The following is a 23021-nucleotide window of genomic DNA, read 5'->3' on the forward strand; positions in this document are numbered from 1 at the left end:
ACACAAACACGAGGCGAATGTGCAAACTCCACACAGACAGTGACCCAAGCCGGGAATCGAACCCGGGTCTCTGGCGCTGTGAGGCAGCAGTGTTAACCACTGTGATACCGTGCCATCCACTTAATTCTCTTTCACTAGCAACAGCTTCAGGCTGAATTCGACTGTTCACAACCTGTTGAACTCTGAGATGGGCTTCCAACCACATATCTGCTCAATCACTTATGCCCCTCACCAATCCTTCCTCGGCTCATCTGCTGCGAATTCCTCATCTATGGTTTTGTTCCATCTCGACTCGACTATTCCAATGCCCTTCTACCTCCCATTGCCCAGCTTCATCCAAAAGTCTCCCGTAAACTTGCAACAAGTCCAACACAAGCAGTGGTCTTTAGTCACCTTATTTATCCCTTTCTCGAAATGCATGCAGGTATTGCGAAATGACTGGATTACTTGTGTGCAACGCCTCTGCAACAAAATTTGATGTGGAGTATTGAGCAGTTTCTTCCTCTTCCATCAGCTAGGATTGCACTTCTTTAAATGTGCACTCTCAATGAGGAATCCAGAGAGGAGAACAAAAATGCCTGTATTTTGAGTACATCAGATTAGTGTACCCTCTGTCAGAGGGAAGTGCCTGTTGTTCACTTAGCACCCTAATCCCTCTGATATCGTAGTCAAGATTTGAAAATTTGTAATATGGAAGGAATTGCGGCATGAACTCAAGGGTGGAATTTTCCCAAAAAATGACAATGTTATAACAGCACCAAAAACACAGCGATTCGCACCAGTTTGTCTGGCGCAGATCGGACCGCAATCATCCCACACTTAGCCATTTTTTGTGAGAGTGGTCAGTTGCGTGCCAATCCTGGAAGGGGTGAGGCCAAAACACAACAGTGAGCCCGTCTGCAAAGCGATCAGGCACCGCTTTGAAAGGGTTCCTTGATCATACAGTGCACTGAAGGCCCTCGCCCTCCCCCCATGGACATAGGGACCCCAACCTCTCCACTCCTGCATATCAGCGGCATATTTCTCACTCCCTCCCCGACGTGGATCGCTGGCATTGGGGCCCTCCCAGTGAATCCCCCTTCATGCCCCACCCTTTCACAAACCTCATGCCCCATCATAGCCGCCTCCCCACCATAGCACTCCCCGGCCATAGCATTCCCCGTCGTAGCCCCCCTCATCATGACCCCCACTCAGGCTTTGACCCCACCCCCTTGGCACTGCCCATGGCACGCTGGTAGTGTGCAACTGGCACTATCAGTATGCCAGGTGGACACTGCCAGATGGGCACTGCCTAGCCAAGTCCCCGACCACCCAGGAGCTCCGAGATCCCCAGCATGGCCATCACGCCTGGTCTTTGCTAGTGGATGTGGAGATGCTGGCGTTGGACTGGGGTAAGCACAGTAAGAAGTCTCACAACACCAGGTTAAAGTCCAACAGGTTTATTTGGTAGCAAATACCATAAGCTTTTGGAGCAATGCTCCTTCATCAGATGGAGTGGTCTCTGTTCTCAAACAGGGCACAGACACAGATGTGTCTGTGTCTGTGCCCTGTTTGAGAACAGAGACCACTCCATCTGACGAAGGAGCATTGCTCCGAAAGCTTATGGTATTTGCTACCAAATAAACCTGTTGGACTTTAACCTGGTGTTGTGAGACTTCTTACTGTGCTTTGCTAGTGGAGACAGGTAATGATTGCCATCAGGTTCATGCCGTGAGATGAGAGAATCCGACATCGAATGGGTTAAGCATGTTTAAATGCTCAGGTGATGACAGGATGCTGTTCACACAAAGGGTTGTGGAAATCTGGAATTCTGTTCCCTAAAAAAGCTGGTGAGGTCAGGTCAATTGAAAATTTCAAAACTAACATTGATCTATATTTTTTGGGCAAGGGTATTAAGGAATATGGAGCCAAAGCAGGTAAATTGAATTGAGATGCAGATCAACCATAATTTAATTGAATGATGAAACATGCTTTTACTGATGAGTCTTTAAGTTTGCCCTGCACACGGAATAAGAAATCAATTATGTCCTGTCTTTAATCACAAACCAATCATTTTGTTTTGTTTGGTGGTTAAACAAGTGGTGGGGCAGGGTGTGGGGGGAGCAGTGGCATGCAGGGAGGTCGGTATTCATTCACACTCTGTATTTGCACCCAGAAAAAGAAGGTTGCAACTGTCCAAACTCATTTCAGTATAATGCTTGGAGCCAGCAGCAAGTGGAGAATTTCATTAAGTCCTTCTGGCCTGGACTCGAGCCTAAATTCCAGAATTGAAAGAACTTTGTTCTAAATGGCTGTAGTCATTTATATATTTAATAAAAAACTGTTGCTGTGCTATGAGCTGCAGTTGAAATTGTTTATTCTTGACTCTAAAGTAAGTGCGATCTTAATTAAATTGTATTCGCAAGTAAAATGTATTATTTACATTATACCAGATTCATGTGTATGCTACACGCTCGAAAAGGTGCCAGTAAAAGAGTTAATGGGAACTGATAATATCCCATGTATCTTTAAATTTAATGTCAAGGAAGTTACATTTATTTAATAGGTGAGAAGATGAACTTTCTCACATAATACACTTTGGGTGGAATTCCCTCTTGTGCGCAATGGCTGTCACTGCCTTTTTCTTCTATGTTGGTATGCGGCTCTAAGCAGTTTATGGGAAACAGATGCTTTCTATTTTATTCTTTGCTGCCTGACATTGTCCTGTTGGCAATATTAAAATATTTTCAAAGCTAACTTAAATTATAGTGTCTCCTAAGTAAATATATTGGATAAATACACTGGGGAATTTTAAGATGTCTGTCATTGACTTTTGGCATTCTTCAAAAGACTTGGCCACAAGCTCAATTTTTTTTCATAACATATTGTGAAAGGCAACTGATTTTTTTTTCGTATGATGTTGTGGCCTTCAACCTCTTAGTACAAAGGATGTAGTATATACAACAAATGTCTTCCTTCAGAAACTGCGACTCATCTTTTCAGACTTCCTGTTTCTGACAGCAGCTAAAAAGGTTTATGATAAATGTCATTTACTAATTTGCTTTAGGCATATTCTTTGCGTTATAATGTTGCTCAATGGGTCTTTTTGCAGTAATTAGACTCAAGGCAGTCTGTTTTAGAAAGGGATGAATTCTACGAAGAAAGGTCAAGGTTAGCAATCTGTCTAAATCACAGATCTCTAAGAAAAACGTAAAACTTCCTATAGGTAGCAGTCAGGATAATATCTCCTTTGATTTTGGTATGTATGTTAATTGCTATTTTGTAGTGAAACACAAGAGGGTTACAAAGACCTCTTGCTGTGCAAAGTGTAGCCAGCCATCTCATACATAATCATTTTTAATATTTATACCTTTCATCTAAGGTAAGCTCAGCATAATCATCTACGAAGGTTCTAAGTAGAGGCATGATGCTTCCACCAAGAGGGGAAGACAAAACCAGGACGGGCAAATGTGTGTGACTTCTCCTAATTGTCAATTTTCAGTGTTACAGAGAGAAGCCTAAAAGTACACTTTCTCCCTGTCCTACTAGTAGTTTGGTACATTATGTAGAGGGCCTTGCTAAAGTGAAAAAACTATGTGGAGAAAAGTATAAATTAAAAACCAAGCCAATTAGCACAAGGATTCACTTGAAAGCAAAAGGCTGTATTGGTTCATTGAGAAAGGACAAGGGAAACAGAGGGCTACAAAGACTGCAAAGGGCTGTGTAAAATCCAGACAGCCATCTCTTGCATAATGTTTTGTGAATCTTCTGATCTTGGTTGAGTTGTTGTGTGGGGGGTGCGGGGTGGAAATAAACAAATAGATTTGTATACTTCCCTAAAGGAAGGAAAACAAGGTTACTTTTTCCCCCTCCTAGTAGTCAGTAAGACTAGTGTTAACACAGCTATGTGGGCAGGGTCATCAGCATGCCCTCAATGGGAGAATTTGGAAAATAATTTGGGAGAGTAATCAGAAATATCATTATGCATCTGTGTTTGAAATTGATACAGATGGAACCAAGGAAATGTAGGAGCTCAGTGGTGGAATGGTAAGCTTTAATGAAAGCAACTAGGTGGGAATGCCAATAGTTCCTTGATGTAACTTTGTACAATAATGATGGAAGCATTGCAAAAGCTGTGGGCTGCAAAGTGGGAGGAGGGAGAGGCTGTGCTTAGAGTCTTTGTAGATGATTTTGCTGAAATAATTTTATTTTGAAATATTTTTTTTTTACAGTAATGGAAAGTAAGTTCAGCTTTTTGTTCTTCAATTTTTACAGCAGCAATTCTTGGACCAGCAACGCATGCAACAGCTTCATGTGTATCAGGCTTCTGTAGCTATGGGAAGTATGTCTGTGACAGACAGGCATCAACCACTCTGCAGAGCCCAGTCCTCCCCAGCAACTGCAAACTTAAAAAATCCTGGCACTGAGCAACCTATCAAGCACCTTTTCACTACTGGTAAGGGAACTGCAGAAAAAGCTACAAGGTCTCAAAGTAACAGCTGTGTTATTGTGAATTAATGGCTGGTCACATTAACTCTAAGTATCTACATGTAGGGAAAAAAAACATATTGCCGCAAGACTTCGAAAAGCCATTTGATTCAATTCTAATGTATTATTCTTAACAAGGTTTACAAATACAATAGTTACATCTAATATGGATGAGTCTGTTATAAAGTTTAACTGTTCCTGGACCAAAGTAAATATGATGTGGAGATGCCGGCGTTGGACTGGGGTAAACACAGTAAGAGTTTTAACAACACCAGGTTAAAGTCCAACAGGTTCCGCATACATGAGGACGGCCTAAACCGGGATCTTGGGTTCATGTCACACTATCAGTAACCCCCACAGCTTGCCTCTTGGACTTGCAGAATCTCACTGGCTGTCCTGTCTGGGGACAATACACATCTCTTTAACCTGTGCTTAATGCTCCCTCCACTCACATAGTCTGTATTTTTAAGATCTGGTTGGCTGTAGAGATTCGCATTCTAATCAGTATTCTGTAACTTGATTTTGCGTCTCTGTGCCCTGTTTTAGAGCAGATTTCCACTCCATCTGACGAAGGAGCAGCGCTCCGAAAGCTAATGGTATTTGCTACCAAATAAACCTGTTGGACTTTAACTTGGTGTTGTTAAAACTCTTACCGAAGTAAATATGCCAGGCTTAACAATAGTTCCGTTTATTTTATTGATTGTAAATGTAACGTAACTAGACTTGACCCCAGATAAAAGCATGTATTTTAAAGTACTATGATACTCATGCTGGAAATACTGATTTAAGCACAGTCTAGGGAGGTCATGTGGCTCAGTCAGTAGCACCCCTGCCTCTGAGCCAGAAACTCCGGGTGTAATTCCCACTCCAGGACTTGCTGGCCTCAGAAAAAGGCATTCATGACACAGTTCAATAGGTTGATAATCAGCCTGCTAATCCTTCCAACACTTTCCCACTATTCCCCAAAGGGAACAAAGTGTTTGTGAAGACGCAAAACAAACAAAGCACTGCCTAAAGAATCCTGATCTAATTATAGAATATTCTCAATGCCATTTTTAATGGTCAACAGTCCAAATATAGTTAATTAACAGCTAAATGTCTTCTGGAGACAATGATGCATATTAAAAATAGAATCACATTTTGCTTTGTTTCTGAATTATTTGTTTTCTAAAATGGGAACTAAATTAGAGATGAAATACTTTTATTGCATAACTTATTCTTCCTTTCGCTAAATTATGATGAATTGTTTATGTTTCACGCGTCAGAATATGCTTTGATCATTTATTTGGGACTTCAACACAAAACAGCACAAAATCATCTTTCTACTATTGTCTGAATCTTTTTTACATTATTGATAACTTTTGCAAAGTTATTGTAGTGAAGTGTCTCAAGGCATTTCAGCAAAAAAGAACCAGAGACTAGGAAAGAAGCATTCAGGCAGTAACCAAAAGCAAGGCTGAAAGAGTAACTAAGGTGGAGTGACTCAAATATTGTCGTCTTGTGCAGACCTGAAACACCTGAAAGCTTTGCACCCAAAATGTGGAACAAAGAAAAGGGGAAATATGAAGAAGGCCAGAGGGTACTCAAGGCCATGTACAGGAATAAGGTTATAAAGGTCAAGAGGAATGAGGCCACAGAAAATTTAGAAATGGGTGCAAAGATTTTAAAATGCATAAGTTGATAGGGAAATTGGTGAGCGTAGGGAAATGGGACTATTGCAGAATAGGATGCGGGATGAGTGCAAGTTTGGACAACTTTCACTTGGTAAAGAATAGAACTTAGGAGGCCAACAAATAGAGCAGCAAAACGATTGAGTCTGTAGGTGGCAAAGATATGGGTGGTGTATCTGTAACATTAGAGTTGAGTCAGAAGGTGCTGTGGAAATAGGCAGTCTTGGTGATGGGAAGGATGTGGACTTTGAAATCAATTAAGAGTCAAACAGGTCACTAGCGTTTTGCACCAGTGGAATCAACCTGGATGACCTGCCAGAGACGGAGAGAGAGTCCGTTACTTAGGTGCATAATTTTAGACAAACGGAACACAATAGTTTCAAACTTGCTAATGTTGAGTTGAAGGAAATTATTGTTCTTCCAGAACTTGATGTCAGCTAAGTGATCAAGAGCAATGGCAGAGATGTGAAAGTTGACTCGATTGATATTGCTGAGGGCAAAAAGAAAATGAATCTGCAGTTATCTACTTTGCTCATAATTCTGAAGCAAAATCTGAACTAGAACCACAAATGGACTAAACAAAGAAATTAGTCTGTGCTGTAAATTTCTTCACCTAACTTTCTTGATGCTCTGATATTGAGTTATAGTTCATAATTTTACTTTTTCAATGTATCTGTGATAGTATAACCAAGCATCCTTGCATTATTTACTTTTGAAAATATTGCACTAAAGAACCTTGCTGGCCTCATAATTCCTAGGATGGGAGGCATAAATTAGTGACTGCCACTTCGTGGGGAGGTTCTTTGAATCAGTCCCAAGTTACACCTGGCTTCCACTCCAGAAGATTCCTGGTATAAATTCCAATGAATTTTCAGGCATGTGCAGAAATCCCTGCTCTCTATGATGGCTGCATACATATCACAAAATTATGATAGTTGATGCCTCTCATTCTAAATTCCATTAATACTGCCTTCCCTATTAGTGCAATTTACTAGGACCTGCTCTTCAAGGCAGATGTATCTGGTTAAAGGAGCACTGCTGAACTAATGTTGCTCATGAAGACTTCTGTCCAAATATTGTGATTCAGTGGAAGTACTGAAGAATGTTTTCACTATTGTACTCGGGAAGCATTCCTTTACGTTTCGCTTTACCTTCAGAGTACATGGTATTTAAAGAGGATTGCTGACATATTGGGGAATCCCCTTCAGAGGTTCACAGGTAAGATTTTTACAGCAGTTGCCCAGAATTACAAACTTTCCCTGGACAACTGCCCTGCATTAGGAACCATCTGAAAATGGAATTTAAATCTTCGGATGGATCCGACAGGATTACTTACACCAATAGTGACCCAAAAAAGATTAGAAGGATTAGAACCACTTCTAACGTCTGGGTAACTACCGTACACACCCAGACTGACCTTCCCCGACACGACTCCCTCTCCCCCACTAACACCTGCCACCACCATCTTCCACTACCACACCCCAAGGGATTCCACCCTAACCACACGGGACAGTCACGTCACACTGCCCTCCCCTCCCCCTCGCACTCCCACCGACCCAACCACACTTGAGGCCCAGATCCCCTACTGACACCCTCCCTTCACCCCCTGAGGCCTGATCCTGACAAGCACCCTGCTTCTGAACCCATCTGACCTACCCCCACCTCCCCATTCCACATCCCCCCCCAAGACAACTGACCTCCCACCTCCTTACCTGACCTCTGATGTCTCCACCCGACCTCTGAATCCCCCCCCCCCCCAATTTTCATTCCTTTCTGCCTCCCCTCCCCCCCCCCCCCACCCTTCAATTCTATTCACTTACCTTAGACACTTGCCTTCTCCCTGGCCTGTCAAAGATCTTTAAACTTAACTGGTTTACAGCTATGAAAAAGGGAGCGTGGCCTCCTTCACTTCAACTCTCTTGGACATTAACACTGGGCCCCCGGGATGCAGTACACTATCTGGGTCTTGCCACCCCAAGTTTTGGGGTTGTGGGGAGATCTCACTGGGGTGGGAGAGAGCTGTGGAAGGGAGTAATCAGGGAGTGGGGGAACTCCTATGGGTGAGGGGAGGTGAGGAGACCGCTTGTGGGTGAGGAAGTCCCGTGGGTGGGATAGTCAGGGTGGGGGGAGATTCCTGGGTTGTGAGGAGTATCCTATGGGAGGAGGGGGGGGGGGGGGGGGGTCGGTCTGGGTCTGTGTTCTAGTTACCCAAAGTTAGAAGTGGTTTTAATCCTTCTAACCTTTTCTGGGTAACTGTTGATGTAATCCAGTCCAAACCATCTGTGGTTTGTGATTCAAATCTCATTTTCCGATGGATCCCAGTGCAGGTCAGTTGTCCAAGGGAAGTCTGAACTTCTGGGTGATTGCTGTGCAACTATCTCTGAACCTCCAAAGGAGATTCCCAGCACATATTTGGGGTACCCCTCAATCTGATGTTGAGGAGCTCAAAAGCTAAGTCCCACACATACTCGAGAAAAAGAGATCGTAGGTAAATTTGAGGTTATCCAGAATGATCTGCACCAAAGCAGAATCAGACTACCTCAGCAGCACGCATCCTGCCAGATGTTGAGATCCAGGTGCATTTTCTAAAATGTTTATCAGAAGGTCTGTCTTATATGGCTACACTTCAGTCAGGAAGCTTCAGAGGAGCTCCACGTGTTGTTGCAGTCAGACCTGCACCCAGTGTCCAGAGCCCCCAACATCTTTCACTGTAGCAGCAAATGTGACAGCAGTTCTCAATTTTTATGCCGCAGACTTATTCCAGGGAGCTGCAGGGGACTTGTGTCTGATTAGCTAATTTGCTGTGCACTACTCCAGAAGGCAAGCCACCACTACCTTCTTTAACAGGCATTTCATTTTATACAGTTCTATGGTGCCCACAGCCAGATAACTGAGAGGACTGACAATTTTTTCACAATTATCCATACTCGTCAGGGCTGTAGGAGTTATTGATTGCACCCATATGGCATTATATATCCCATATGTTAACAGCCATATTTGTATAAACCTCAAAGACATCCGTTCCCTAAATGTGCACGCCATTTGCTACAATAGGCACAGATCCATGTTGCTTTTATAGCTCATCGGTCCAGCCTTCCAGCTCTATTTAAACAGCTGGAGCTAAGGGAAGAATGTTTCCAGTGTGTTGAGGAATACCTGCTACTCCCGTAGCTCTGATACCTTGTCATCAGATTACTTGTGCTGCAGAGCGGCACGTATAAAAGCAATTTTTCCTTTTTGTTATTCGTTCTTGGAATGTGAGCATTATTGGCAAAGGCAGCATTTATTGCCCATCCAAAAATGCCCTCAAGAAGTTGGTGGTGAACCATCTTCTTAAACTACAGCAGTCCAACTGGTGTCGATGCATCCGTAGGGCTTTTGGATTCCAGGATTTTAACCCAGCAAAAATGAAAGAACACAATATAAACATGGATTTTTTAATTATTTCACAGGATTTTAGCATCCTTGGTTAGGCCAGCATTTATTGCCCATCCTTTATTGCCCTTGAGAAGGTGGTGGTGAGCAGCTTTCTTGAACCACTACAGTTCATGTGGTGTAGGCACACCCACAGTGCTGTTAGGAAGGGATGTTGTGTTACTTGGAGGGGAGTTTGCATGTGGTGGTGTTCCATAATGTCTTCTGCATTTATTATTTGCGGTTATAGAGTGTGGATTTGGAAGTGCTGTCAAAGGGACCTTACTGAATTGCTGCAATGAGTCTTATAGATGGTTGCTGCCAGAGTACCAATGGTGCAGGGAGTGAATGTTTAAGGTGGTCGTGGGGTTCTGATCAAGATGGTTGCCTTGTCTTGGGTGATGTTGAATTCTTGAGTATTGGAGCTGTACTCATCCAAGCAAGTGGAGAGTATTCCATCACACTCCTGACTTGTACCCTATAGATGAGAAACATACTTTAGGGAGTGAGGAGGTGAGTTATTCACTGCAGAATTCCAAACCTCTGACCTGCTCAACTGATCACAGTAATGGCTGTTTTAGTTAAATTTCTGGTCAATGGTAACCCCCAGAATGTTGATGGTGGGAGATTCACTGATGATTATGATGTTGAATATCAAGGATGATGGTTAGATTCTTTCTCCTTGGAGCACTTGTGTTGCATGAATGTCACTTGCCACTTATCAGCCCACGCCTGAATGTTGTTTAAGTGTTGGTGCATGGGAACACAGACTGTTTCAGTATCTGAGGCATTGTGAATGGGACTGAACAACGCAGTCAGTGAGCAAACATTCCCAATTCAGACCTTATGATGGAGGGAAGGTCATTCATGAAGGAGCTGACAATGGTTGAGCCTAGAACACTACCCTGAGGAATTCCTGCAGCAATATCCTGGCTTCCAACAACTACAACCATCTTAAATCTTCCTTTGTGCTTGGTAAAACTATAACCAGTGGAGAATTTTCCCTCAATTCTCATTGACTTCATTTTTGCTGAGGATTCTTGATGTTGCACTCAGTCACATGCTGCATTGATCTCTCCCTTCACCACTGAAATTCGGGTCTTTTGCCCATGTGTGGGCTGAGGCTGTAATGAGGCCTGGAGCCAACTGGCCATTGTGGAATCAATTGGTGAACAGGTTATTTCTGTGTAAGTGCTATACGATGGCACCAGTTTGCTAATGTTTAAGAATAAATGATGATTCTGAGGAGGCAATAATTGGCTGGTTTAGATTTGTTCTTTATAGACAATTTTCCACATTGTGTGATGCCAGCTTTGCAGCTGTATAAGAGCAGCTGATTTAAGGGCACAGCTAATTAAGTTAAAGTTGAAGTTTATTTATTAGTCACAAGTAGGCTTACATTAACATTGCAATAAAGTTACTGTGAAAATCCCCTAGTTGCCACGCTCCTGCACCTGTTTGGGTACACTGAGGGAGAATTTAACATGGCCAATGCACCTAACCAGCACGTCCTTAGGAGCACATGTCTTCAATACTATAGCCAGGATGTTGTTTTGGCCTGTGGCCTTTGCTGTATCTAGGGTTTTCAGCTACTTCTTGATTTCACCTGGAGAGGATCGATTTGGCTGAAGTTGGGCATCTATAATGCTGCACACCTGAGGAAGAGGCCCAGATGGATCATCTAATCAACACTTCTGGCTGAAGATGGTTGCAAATGCTTCAGCCTTATATTTTGCACTAATGTGCTCAGTTCCCCCACCATTGCGGATGGGAAGGCTTCTGAGTCTCCTTCCCCATTTAGTTGTTTGATTGTTCATTGCATGACTGGAATTGGCAGGACTGCAGAACTTTGATCTGATCATTTGGTTGTGGGATTATTTAGCTCTTTCTGTCTTATGCTGCTTCTACCCTTTAGCATGCAAGTAGTCCTGTATTGTATCTTCACCAATTTGGCAACATATTTTTCAGTATGCCTGTTGCTGCTCTTGGCGTGCATTGCTGTATTCCTCATTAAATGAAGATTGGCAATGGTGTAGAGTAAGGGATATGCCAGGCCATGAGGCTACAGATTATGGTCGAATAAAATTCTACTGCTGTTGATGGCCCACAACACCTCATGGATGTCCAGTTTTGACCCTCTGGAACTATTCTGAATTGATCTTATTTAGTATTGTGGTAGGTAGTACAACACAGTAGGATGGAGGATAACCTTCGGTGTGAAAATGGGACTTAGTCTCCACAAGGATTGTGTGGTGGTCACTCCTTCAAGACTGTCACAGACAGATGCATCTGTGATAGGTTAAGTTGGAAAGTACAGTGTCACGTACGTTTTTCCCTCTTATTGAATCTCTCACCCGCTGCAGCAGGCTTAGTTTGAAATCTATGTCCTTCCGGAATCGGCCAGTTCAGTCATTAGTAGAATGCACAAAGCAAGGTTTTGATGTCTGGTTAGGATGGATGTTGCAGTACATACACATCCAGCACTGCCTCTCTAATTGTGGTATTGTGTTATCTGTTTCATAACTTTGCCATCAGGAAAGGAATGATCGCGGATGTTCTGAATGATGCCAGGTTGGCTGATGGCAATACTACTGATGGCTATATACCCATCTAGTGAGGAAGAGGAAACAGGTGTAGTGGCAACACCCAGTTGACAGCTGAGAGCCAGCATTATTTGCCTGAGTAGAGCACTATTATTTTGAAGCATCAGCTTAGCAAAGATCTGTGTCACCTTGCTAACCGCTTTATGGTTTGTGAAATCTTTACTGTCACAGTAAGACATCACATTATAAGCCTTAGCTCTATCATCGCATTACCTGTACCCTGTTGTTTTACAAGAAAACTAAATATCAAGAGCCCTTGTATCAAAATTACAAAAGCAATACATTTATATAACACCTTTGACATAATAAACGTCACAAGGTATATAGTCTCAAATGAAATTGACACCGAGTCATAGAAGGAGACAATAGAACAGATGACCCAAAACTCAGTCAAAGAGGTCGGCTTTAGAGAGAGGCTGAGAGGTTTGAGGAGAGAATTCCAGAGGTTGCGATCTAGGATCTAAGGTAGCCACCAATGGTGTGGCAAAGGCTGTTGCAGAAGAGTAAGGAATTAGGATTGGAGGAGATTAGAGGTAGGGAGATGTGAATTTTGTTTCGACAACTTGTTGAAATGTCCAAGTGCAGCAAGACCTGGTCAATACCCAGGCTTGGGCTTACAAGTGGCAAGTAACATTCATACCACACAAGTGCCAGCAATGATTATTTCAAACAAGAGAGGATCTAACCATCATCCCTTGAAATTCAATGGTACTACCATCCCTGAATCCTCCACTATCAACATGGGGGGTTACCATTGACCAAACACGTAGCCCTTTTTCATTTAAGGTAACAGTGGGTATTTGAGGTGCCAGAGAATCTGGCTGAAACTGGGGAATACACAAATACTGTTCCTTATTTGATCAGGGCTGAACACCTCTGGTTCCAACCTCCCAGGCAAGTCCAAGCTTGCCCTTGCTCGCCTCTGACCTTTGCTTCAACTTAGCCTGTCCGAATTCCCATCAGGCCAGGCTGCGGAGGCTGTTGGCTGCTGTTTAATTTAGATTGTCCAATTCTGTATGGCCTAGCTGATCAGGCCATGGGCCACTTGGCCACATATGGCTACAAGAGCAATTCAAATGTTAGGAATCCTACCACGAGTAACTTACCTCCTGACTCCCCAAAGCCTGTTCACCACCTGCAAGACGCAAATCAAGTGTGTGATGGAATACTCCCCCCTTGCCTGATGGGTGCAACTCCAACAACACTGAAAGAGCTTGACACCAACTAGAACAAAGCAGCCCATTTAAATGCTACTCCTTCCAAAAACCTTCAATCTTTCCACCATCGACAAACAGTGGCAGCAGCGTGTATCCACTACAAGATGCACTGCAGGAACTCACCAAGGTTCCTTCGGCAGCACGTTACAAACCCATGACCACTACCATCTAGAAAGACAAAAGCAGCAGATACCGGGAACACCACCACCTGGAAGTTCCTCTCCAAGTCACTCACCATCCTGACTTGGAAATATATTGCTGTTCCTTCAATGTCGCTGGGTCACAATCCTGGAATTCCCTCCCACCAGCACTAAGGATGTACCTACACCTCAGTGATCGCAGCGATTCAAGAAGGCAGCTCACCACCATCTTCTCGAGGGCAACAGGGATGAGAAATAAATGCTAGCCTAGCAAGCGATACCCATATCCCGTAAATGAATTTTAAAACCTTACAACAGTGCTTTTTTTTTTACACCCTTTTTGCTAGCTTTTCTCCATACTACTCAAACATTTCTATGTACCACCTGAGGGCTTGCATTGTGCTGTGTAGACCAATGCTGCAAAGTATTATAAGCTTCTTGAGATGGAGACGACGATTCTTTTGGGTTCCCCCAAGTCCTTTGAATGTTGAACAGATTGACTCTGTAATGGAAACGTAACCTCCTGTCAGGAATCGTATGGGCAGGTGATTGTTTGGTTAACATTGCTGTTCCATTCCTGCCAGACGACATTTTAACCGCAAGTTTTTTTCTGTGGGTTCAAGCACAGAGATGGACAGAGACCTCATGAATTAATACAAATTGTGATCATATGTATGATCCAAATATGATCACAAATCCTGGAAGTCTTGTTCCATGACAAAACCCACCAGTAGAAATGAGCGGGATTAATGTCGCTGGCACTGAATGAATGTTTAAAGCTGTTTCATCTAATTGCATCAGAGCATCTGAATGCATTATGCTGTTTGCATTGCAAAAACTGCTTCCAGCTTCCAGATCGCTTCTTTCTGATATTATCTACCTTAATCAACCTCTTTGAGCTCTGTCTGCTTAGCACAGGTGTTATTGCTAGATAATGAAGAAGAGGAGCAGCAGTTGCCTCAGCAACCAGCATGAACAACAGCTTGGCCAATTAAAAGACAAGACATCCGAGGGGATGCTTCTAGGAGGCCATGGCCAACACATAGGGTGGACAGGCCAAGAGTCCGTTTCTTAAATCTATAAGAAGACACATGTTTAAGTGAGCGGGAAGACCTCCCTTCGCCCAGCTGTCATTGTAGACCTCTGCAACAGGACCTGCAGGACCAGAGGCCATATTTTGCCATGCAGGCTATGGTACTCTTAACCCTTTTTCTTTGCCACTGGCTGCTTCCAATCTGCTGCAAGGCCAGCCCCCTGTCTGCAGTACACAACTGCATTAAGCAGGCCACCAATTCCCTTTTCACCAGAACTAATCAATAAATCACCGCCTCCAGTGACCTCAATAGTCAACAGGATGGAACAAAATATAGCTCAGGGATTTTCAACAGTGGCTGGTTTCCCTTGAGTCCGGGAAATAATTGCACACACATCAGGGTAGCAGAACATCATCCAGCAGCACTCATGAATTGACTAGGGCTACTATAAAGCAATGTCTGATCATGCAAGTTGATGCAAGATATCTAAGCTGCTGTCACAATTCTTGTATCCTGGGAACTCAACCATCCCCCAATATTGGATCCATCCCATCAGTGCGATAATAATGCTGTTGGAGGACAACAGCCACATTCGTGGCATACGACATCCCTCCTTAACCCTATCACTTCTGCATAACATAGATGTGATTATTTAATGTCATGGATCCACCAGCATGATCATTAATAGGGCCGCTGAAGCAATAGCTTAGGTTGTTGGACCTGCCTAAGGGCTCCCTACAATATGCCTCAAAAAGAGTATTCTGTCTGAACCATTGTGGTGTACTGTATCCTGCAGAACCTTGCCATACAGAGCAACCAACATTTCGCACAGGCACAGTAGCACCCTCCTCCGACAAGAAAGGTCAGTGTAAAACCAAGAAAGAAACAGGAGGAGGATCAAATGCCTTTCAATGGGAGATGCCTGAGATGAGTTAATATCACAATGCATATGGTGACATGATCATTTACTTGCCTTGAAAACTTACACACTACCCCTCAGCATTAACAATGCTTGTTACATCCTTCACTACTCCCATAATCTTTCATTTAAAAAGATCAGCCAACTTTATATCAGTATCATACTGACAATGTCGACTCAAAAGCTGCTATTAAAACCACAATGCAGACAAGTGTGATAATGGTAACTATTTACATAATTCTCTTCCCGTCATTTCTCAACCAAACATCACTCCATGGTGTTATTCTTGTCGGAAGGCTTTCTAAGTTTACAATTCCTCTGAATTATTCCCTAGTTTTCCCAGCAAAACTAATGAAAAATCTGTTGCCCGTATTGGGATCCTTACTCTTCTGGTTGCTTAAACCATCATTACAGATATTCGTTGAGGAGAAATTGAAGAAGACAACATGCTGACCTCCTGAGAAGTAGCAAGCAGTACTGCTACCATAGCAGCAGTGCCAGTCCCTCAGGGCAGGGGACCATCACTTCCAACAGTCTACAGGAGAACAGACAGCAAAGGATGAGTAATTCCTTGAAAACTTCTATATATTCAGTCTACCAATTTCTCCAAGGTGGAGCTGAGAACCTAGATGGCAGTTCTTTGAGCTTATGGCAAGGCTTCAAAAGCTGGTGACTCTTATTTCCATTGTGAATACTGGCTATAGCATCTGTGGAGCTGATCACGCTCTTCAAGGTAGACTGAAGAATGCTGATACCATGTGAGATGATAGATACCCTTCCGGTGAAAGCAGACTTTGCTATACCTTCGGCCATTGACCAGATTTCCTTTGATGTGGAGATGCCGGCGTTGGACTGGGGTAAACACAGTAAGAGTTTTAACAACACCAGGTTAAAGTCCAACAGGTTAATTTGGTAGCAAATGCCATTAGCTTTCGGAGCACTGCTTCTTCGTCAGATGGAGTGGATATCTGCTCTCAAACAGGGCATACAGAGACACAGAATCAAATTACTGAATACAAAAATACAAAATCATGTTACTGAATACACAAAATCAAGTTACTGAGTACTGAGCACTCCACTCACATTGTCTGTATCTTTAAGACCTGATCAGCTGTAAAGATTCACATTCTAATCAGTATTCAGTAACTTGAGTTTGTGTCTCTGTATGCCCTGTTTGAGAGCCGATATCCACTCCATTTGACGAAGGAGCAGCGCTCCGAAAGCTAATGGCATTTGCTACCAACCAAACCTGTTGGACTTTAACCTGGTGTTGTTAAAACTCTTACCAGATTTCCTTTAGCAGGTATAACTGCTAGTGAGCAGCAAGCAGTTTTCTTGTCATTGTTAAGCTTCTGTAGTCCTCATCTCTACCCTGCTCAGCAGAGCTGGGAATGGCCCTGTTCTCTGAAAAGCTGTCTGCTGTGCTGTGTCTGCCACCAGTGCCTTCAGTTTTTCTCATATGCATCCCTATGTATGCTGGTGCTTGGGAGATATGAAGCATAGAGCGATACAAGCATAGAGCGATGCATCCTCAAAAGGATTGACCTTTCCCGGTGTCACCTTCATAAATGTTTTACTGGGACAAGAATTAGAATGGCGCTAAGGAATTCACTTGAATTTGTGAAGCTTGCATTCATTCCATGTCTCCACATCAGTTGAATGAGCAGTGGAAAGTCTACAAAAGCTCCTGCAGCTACCATTTTCTCCAGTTATGAATTGAAACTCTTTTAATTGTTGGCACACATCAAGTCAGTGCTTTATGTCACTTGCCCAGTCAACTGCTGCACATTATGGGAGAGGCCATGCAACTCCCTCATATCCAGCTCGTGCCCCTGTTCTTGATAACACAACTCTTTAGATGATTAAAAGCAAATTACTGCGGATGCTGGAATCTGAAACCAACAGAGAAAATGCTGGAAAATCTCAGCAGGTCTGGCAAAACTTTGACAAAGGATAATCTGGACTCGAAATGTCAGCTCTTTTCTCTCCTTACAGATGTTGTCAGGCCTACTGAGATTTTCAGCATTTTCTCTTTGTCTTTAGACCATTATCTGCAGGCTATGCAGCCAGCAGTTGCTATTATCTTCTTCTATTCAACTTCTTCATGCTCCATATCTGCATTCTCTGGCTTCCTTGTGTTCTTTGTTTCACCAAGTGCCCTGTCTATACAATCCGTACCCCTACCCCCTTTTCAGTGGGTGTTTCAGTCTTCCTAAGAGCAGAGGCTGGGTGAAAGACTAAATGTGAATGAGTAGTCGCCTATGTCGCCAGAGTTAAATTGGACTGCAGCATCTTGCTCTTCAATGCCTTGTCTACTGGCTTCCAACCTCTGCAACAAGAATGGTCTCTTTGAGCAACTTAATCAAATAGTTCACAGTTATCTTCAGAGGCAAGTGGGAGCTGGTGGACCAATTGAAGATTATATATAGAAACGTTAAATAAGAAAAAGTCTTCGGAAACCACTGAGGCACAGCAACTCATACATCTCCAACTGCAGTGTGCTTCTCTAACCAAAGATAACTATGTTTCTAATCCAGTCTCTGAGAAGTTAAGACTTGGCTTCTGATGTAACAGCCATTTCACTCTTTCTTGCCGGAGTCTGCTCACTCTGTTATAATCCAGAAAACCAGGTGATGAAGGATGGAACTGGAGTCAATCTATACAGACTTTAATAAGCAATTATTTACAAAGATACACATTACAAACATGAACCTCCTCATCCCAAGAATCACAATTTCAGTATGTTCCTATTCATAGGATCACAAGTGAATCTCACCACCTGAATACAATTAAATACATTTAATATACAATTAACAGATTTCCTTCTCTCTCTAAATAAAAATTAGTTCTATGTACATACAAAATTTCAAACACATTCAATCAAAGACTCTCCATATTCTACGCAAATCATTGTATTAGAGACGCCCCTCCCCTAGCACCCATACCAATTTCTTTGTACACAACCATTTGTAAAACAATCCAACAGTTGATAACTTGCAACCACCCATTTAATTTTAGGCATTTCCTTTCTCTCCAGTACTTGTTTTGAGCCTGCAAGATTAATCCATAAACTTAGTCACTCTTCCTCTTTGAAGTGTACACTATCTCACAATGAACAATCATCTACATAATATTCAATGAGTATACAGTCTTCAGTAAGTCTATTGTAAAAAATCTCACTTATAAAGTATTTGACAAGTGGAATCGTATTGCCTCCACAGAAGCCAGTGTTTAGACAGCCGGAGTACTTTTAACAACCCTTTTTTATTTTCTTAGCTTGCCAAGCTAAAAAACATTTCCCATTCTCACTCATCAGAAATATTATGAAACCAGCTGGACTAGAATACCCATCAGGAAGATTAGCATGTGAAGCATTGTTTAAAATCATATTCCTTGGGTCACCTTAGGAAGGGAACTTGAGCACAAATTTATTCAGGTTTAACATTCTTTATGTTTTATTTGTCAGTACAACGCTCTGTACTTCAGTGCATTTCATTTTAGTACTGAACTCCAACACATCAAAACCAGCATCTAGCCTTGTCTGACCATTCAACTTAACCAGTGAACAAGCACCCTGTGTGACCTTGCTTTTTATAATATCCCAAATCTCCTGAATTAGATTCTTATCTCAGGTACTCTTGTACATCAATACACTCTGAATTTTCTCCAGAATGCAAAGCATTCAAATGTGCAGGAAAAAATGGAATTAATTGTGGTATCTTCTGGAGAAGGAGAGCTATTACACAGATCAAAAGGAAGTTTGGGATTTCACTGAAAGACTGATTGATAAAGAATATATCCTCCAGTCATCTGAAGTGAATTATTTGCATGAATTGCCCTCAGCACAATGGTTGTTAACTTGCAAATAGAAAATAGGAGCAGGAATAGGGTGTTTGGTCCTTCGAGCCTGCTCCACCATTCAATATAATCATGACTGATCCGCGATCTCAATGTCAGGCTACCATGCTCGCCCTGTGCCCCTTAACGCCCTAGAGTCTAGAAATAGATCTATTTCCTTCTTAAATAAGTTTAGTTACTTGGCCTCCACAGCCTTTTGTGAAAGAGAATTCCACAGGTTCCACACCCTCTGAGTGAAAAGGTTTCTCCTCATCTCAGTCTGAAATGACCTACCCTGGACCTTTGGATCCATGGCATCGATCTCCTTAAAGTCACATGCCAATGGAAGGCTTACAGTAGGACTTGGCAGCATCCGTCAATACATTTTATGGACTTCTCATTTCTCACTAATCTCATCTGTTACCCTCATATACTCTCTCAGAATTCTTTGTGTCACGTCATTTCGAGAACCCTACGTCTTCGCTTTGGGTAGTTCAGTGTATAATGATACTTCGAATCACACCTGAAGCATCTATTAACAGTTCTTTGGGCATTCCTGGGATTCATTCAGTCATTATTTTCGTTCCAATTTTGTCTTTTTCTGCATTGACAGATTTGCAAAAGATGCTTTTATCTTTGTTCTGCCTGTCTTTAATCTTTCCTTTGCTTCGATTATCTGGGCTGTTTCAAAATCTGGCAATCGTTGAGTCCTTAATTCTTTGTGTCACTCTGGAATGTCCCATTTGTTCCATGAAGCTGAAGGAAATGGCAATATAGCCAGGAATTTCTTTCAAGACAGCACACATCTGATCCAATAGGGTCTGCCTCTCGGAGAACTGAACACTAGTATCCGGTCCATATGGTACACCTTAGCATAATCCAGCAGTTTAAACTCCAGTACTGATCCAGAAATCCTCAAATTGACTTTCATCAATCTTTAACGCAATCTGTTGAAGTCCATGATATATTCTTCTATGGTTTTCCAAAATCTATCAAATTCTGACCCTGCCTTGTCGGCATTTAACAGATAATCTTTCTTGTAGATTTCATTCAAGAACTGTAGTAGAAGATCCAAACCTCCTTCACAGAGAGATGCACATTACAAATACGCACTTCCTTACTCCATTCACCATTATTTCAGTCTGTTCCTATTTATAGGAACACGTGAAACCCCAATTAACACCCACCACCTGAATGTAATTAAACTTAATTATTATGCAATTAAAACACTCTATTAGTTATATGTAGTCCTTTATGTCTGATAACATATGCCTGTCTCCCCCTCCCCAAATTGTATTTCCTTCCCTAGAAAATGTGCCCTAGAGCTGGCAGGTCGATCGCTCTTGTTCTGTTTAAATTATGGAAATTAGCTAACCCCAAGCTTTCTGATCAGAACAGCTTTCTCAGATTTTGGTGGGCCAAAGTCCAACCCTGATGTAATTACACTTCCCATCAGAAGACCAAGAAATTTAGGGCCAGTCTTCTTTTCAGTGTCGGAGTTGGACTCGATCAGATTACTACTAGCTATATGAATCCTAAATGAAAATGTCGATGGTGTAAGTCAGAAAAACAAAATACTGGAAAATATTCAACAGGTCAGAGAGCATTGGAGGAGGGAGGTACAGAGGTACGCTTCAGATCAATGAGCATTCCTTCGAACTGGAAAATGTTAGCAAATTCTGAGTGAAGTGAGTTTGAGCTCTCACAGCCCATATTGTAATATGTGTTCATATCATGTCATGCTCGTATCAATGCCATTCACAGAAGAAATATGGGCATGTGAGAAATTGATGTGCCATATTGGTGGGATTTATTGTTGAGACCAAGAAAGGAAGCTTTCTGTTGCATATCACTGTGTCATTCATAATCAAGCTTAATCATGTTGTACTTGATTAGTCCCTGTTGCTGTTGAAAAAAACGGAGAAAATAGTTTCTTCCCAAGACTAACATACTTTTTTTAAAAATTCAATTTGGAAATTGTACATTAAATTTGAACTCTTGGGAAAATAGCACCGATCAGTCAAAATTAAAATTGCAGCTGTGTTGGATGGTATTTACCTGACTGGTTCAAAGTCAATGCATTGTTAAACAAAAAATGTAAATTAGGTTACAGAGTGCTTTTTAACATGCTACTTTCTGCTAATTTCTCTCCTTTATCTCCTTTCTAGGTTTAGTCTATGACACTTTTATGCTGAAACACCAGTGCACTTGTGGGAACACAAATAACCATCCAGAACATGCAGGAAGAATACAGAGTGTCTGGTCTAGGCTTCAGGAAACAGGGTTACTCAACAAGTGTGAGGTAAGAAAGCAGGGAAAGTGATAACTGTGACTCAAAAGCATTCCAAAAATTCTGGAGCCAAATACAGTTTCGAAGGAATGAGTGAATAAAAGAGGATTGTTTCAACTGGCAAACTTATGAACAATGAACCTGCAGTAAGCATTGCGAATGCATAATAATTTTTCTATCTGCTTTCCCAAAGTTCAGTTTTCTTAAGTTTTTTTAAATACATCAGTCCTGGATAAGGATCTTAAATATGCGCATTCATTAAAGTAATTGCAAGCTCTATGGAATACAATTGGAAAGAGGGCCCTGTCGTGAAATTGTGACCTGGATTGTATTTGAAACACCTGCTTACAGGTCAAGAATCTCAAAAGTGATTAGTTTGGAAATATGGACTTGTACCTGAAAAGGTGTGAAACTTGCAACAACAAAGTGCAGTGATATCTAATCCACACCTTAATGTTGATTGAAGCCTGCTTCATTCTGTTATTGTGTTTTGCATTAGCTTAAGAAGTAACAACACACTTTGGACATGTGATTTTTTTTTAATGACCTTTTGCACCTCCTCTGGAAAGGACTAATGTTACTCTTCTTAGGCCAGAAATGCTCCTTCTCCAGAAACTTTTAAGTGGTGGCTATATTTTTGGATGTGCTAACGACATGGAATGTCAGCTTATTTAGAAGTGGCAACCTGTGAAATTCTCTAAGATTTCCACCTATTATCCGATCCTGAGCATTTGAAAATCCTTTGTGTGCATTGTAATGAGAAATGGGTTTGATCAAGCATATGCACAAGCAAAAAGTTGGTGCTTGTACACCAAGAATGGAATTTTTCCTGTTGGTTATTTTAGGATCATGAGTCATCAAACTTCCCAGCCAATTAATTTGAGACCATAACAGCTCAACCAACCTGGCAGGTCTGTAAACTGTAACACATTCGTTAGCTTATCTGCTGATTTACTCACAATTGTCGATCGATATCAAGAAAGTTTACAACCATCTTCCAAGATTTTTGTGTGTTATTTTACAAGGTTGGGCTCAATTGCAGCAAATCCCAAATTCAAGCCAGATACATAAAGTTCACAAAGCTACAGATGTACTCAGTTATAAAAACAAAAATAAATTGCTGACTAAAACAGGATGAAGTCCAATTTGTAGCAAATATCTAATGTTTAAAAAGCTTTCAGTTTCACACCTCAGGATCTCTTGCCTCTTGTTCCCACTCCTAAACCGATGGCATTAGACATTGTCTTTGATCTGGAGGCTTCTTCCAAAAGTTGCATGCTTCAACTCTATCACATATGCTTGGGGTTTAAATGTGTCAAAACCCAGCAGCTACCATAATGGAAGTTGGCGCCTCTGGAATAATATGTAGTCCAGAGTACCAGACAAAAACTTTGTCACATTCTAAACCTGGACTTTTTGCTGCATGATTT

General features: G+C 42.0%; 1 protein-coding gene across 14 annotated transcripts in view; it reads left to right on the forward strand.

Annotated features, from left to right (window-relative positions):
* hdac5 (histone deacetylase 5) overlaps positions 1-23021 on the forward strand; it is a 300915-nt gene that overhangs the window by 233750 nt on the left and 44144 nt on the right. For 12 of the 14 annotated variants that reach the window (XM_078223915.1, XM_078223918.1, XM_078223921.1 and 9 more), the window contains 2 exons: positions 4255-4435; positions 21470-21603. In XM_078223915.1, the coding sequence (XP_078080041.1) occupies positions 4255-4435; positions 21470-21603 (315 nt within the window). The remainder of the gene's footprint in view (positions 1-4254; positions 4436-21469; positions 21604-23021) is intronic. The other 2 variants (XM_078223912.1, XM_078223923.1) reach the window with 1 other exon arrangement.

Source organism: Mustelus asterias, chromosome 11 (genome assembly GCF_964213995.1).
Source record: "Mustelus asterias chromosome 11, sMusAst1.hap1.1, whole genome shotgun sequence".
In the NCBI taxonomy this organism is placed as follows: domain Eukaryota; kingdom Metazoa; phylum Chordata; class Chondrichthyes; order Carcharhiniformes; family Triakidae; genus Mustelus; species Mustelus asterias.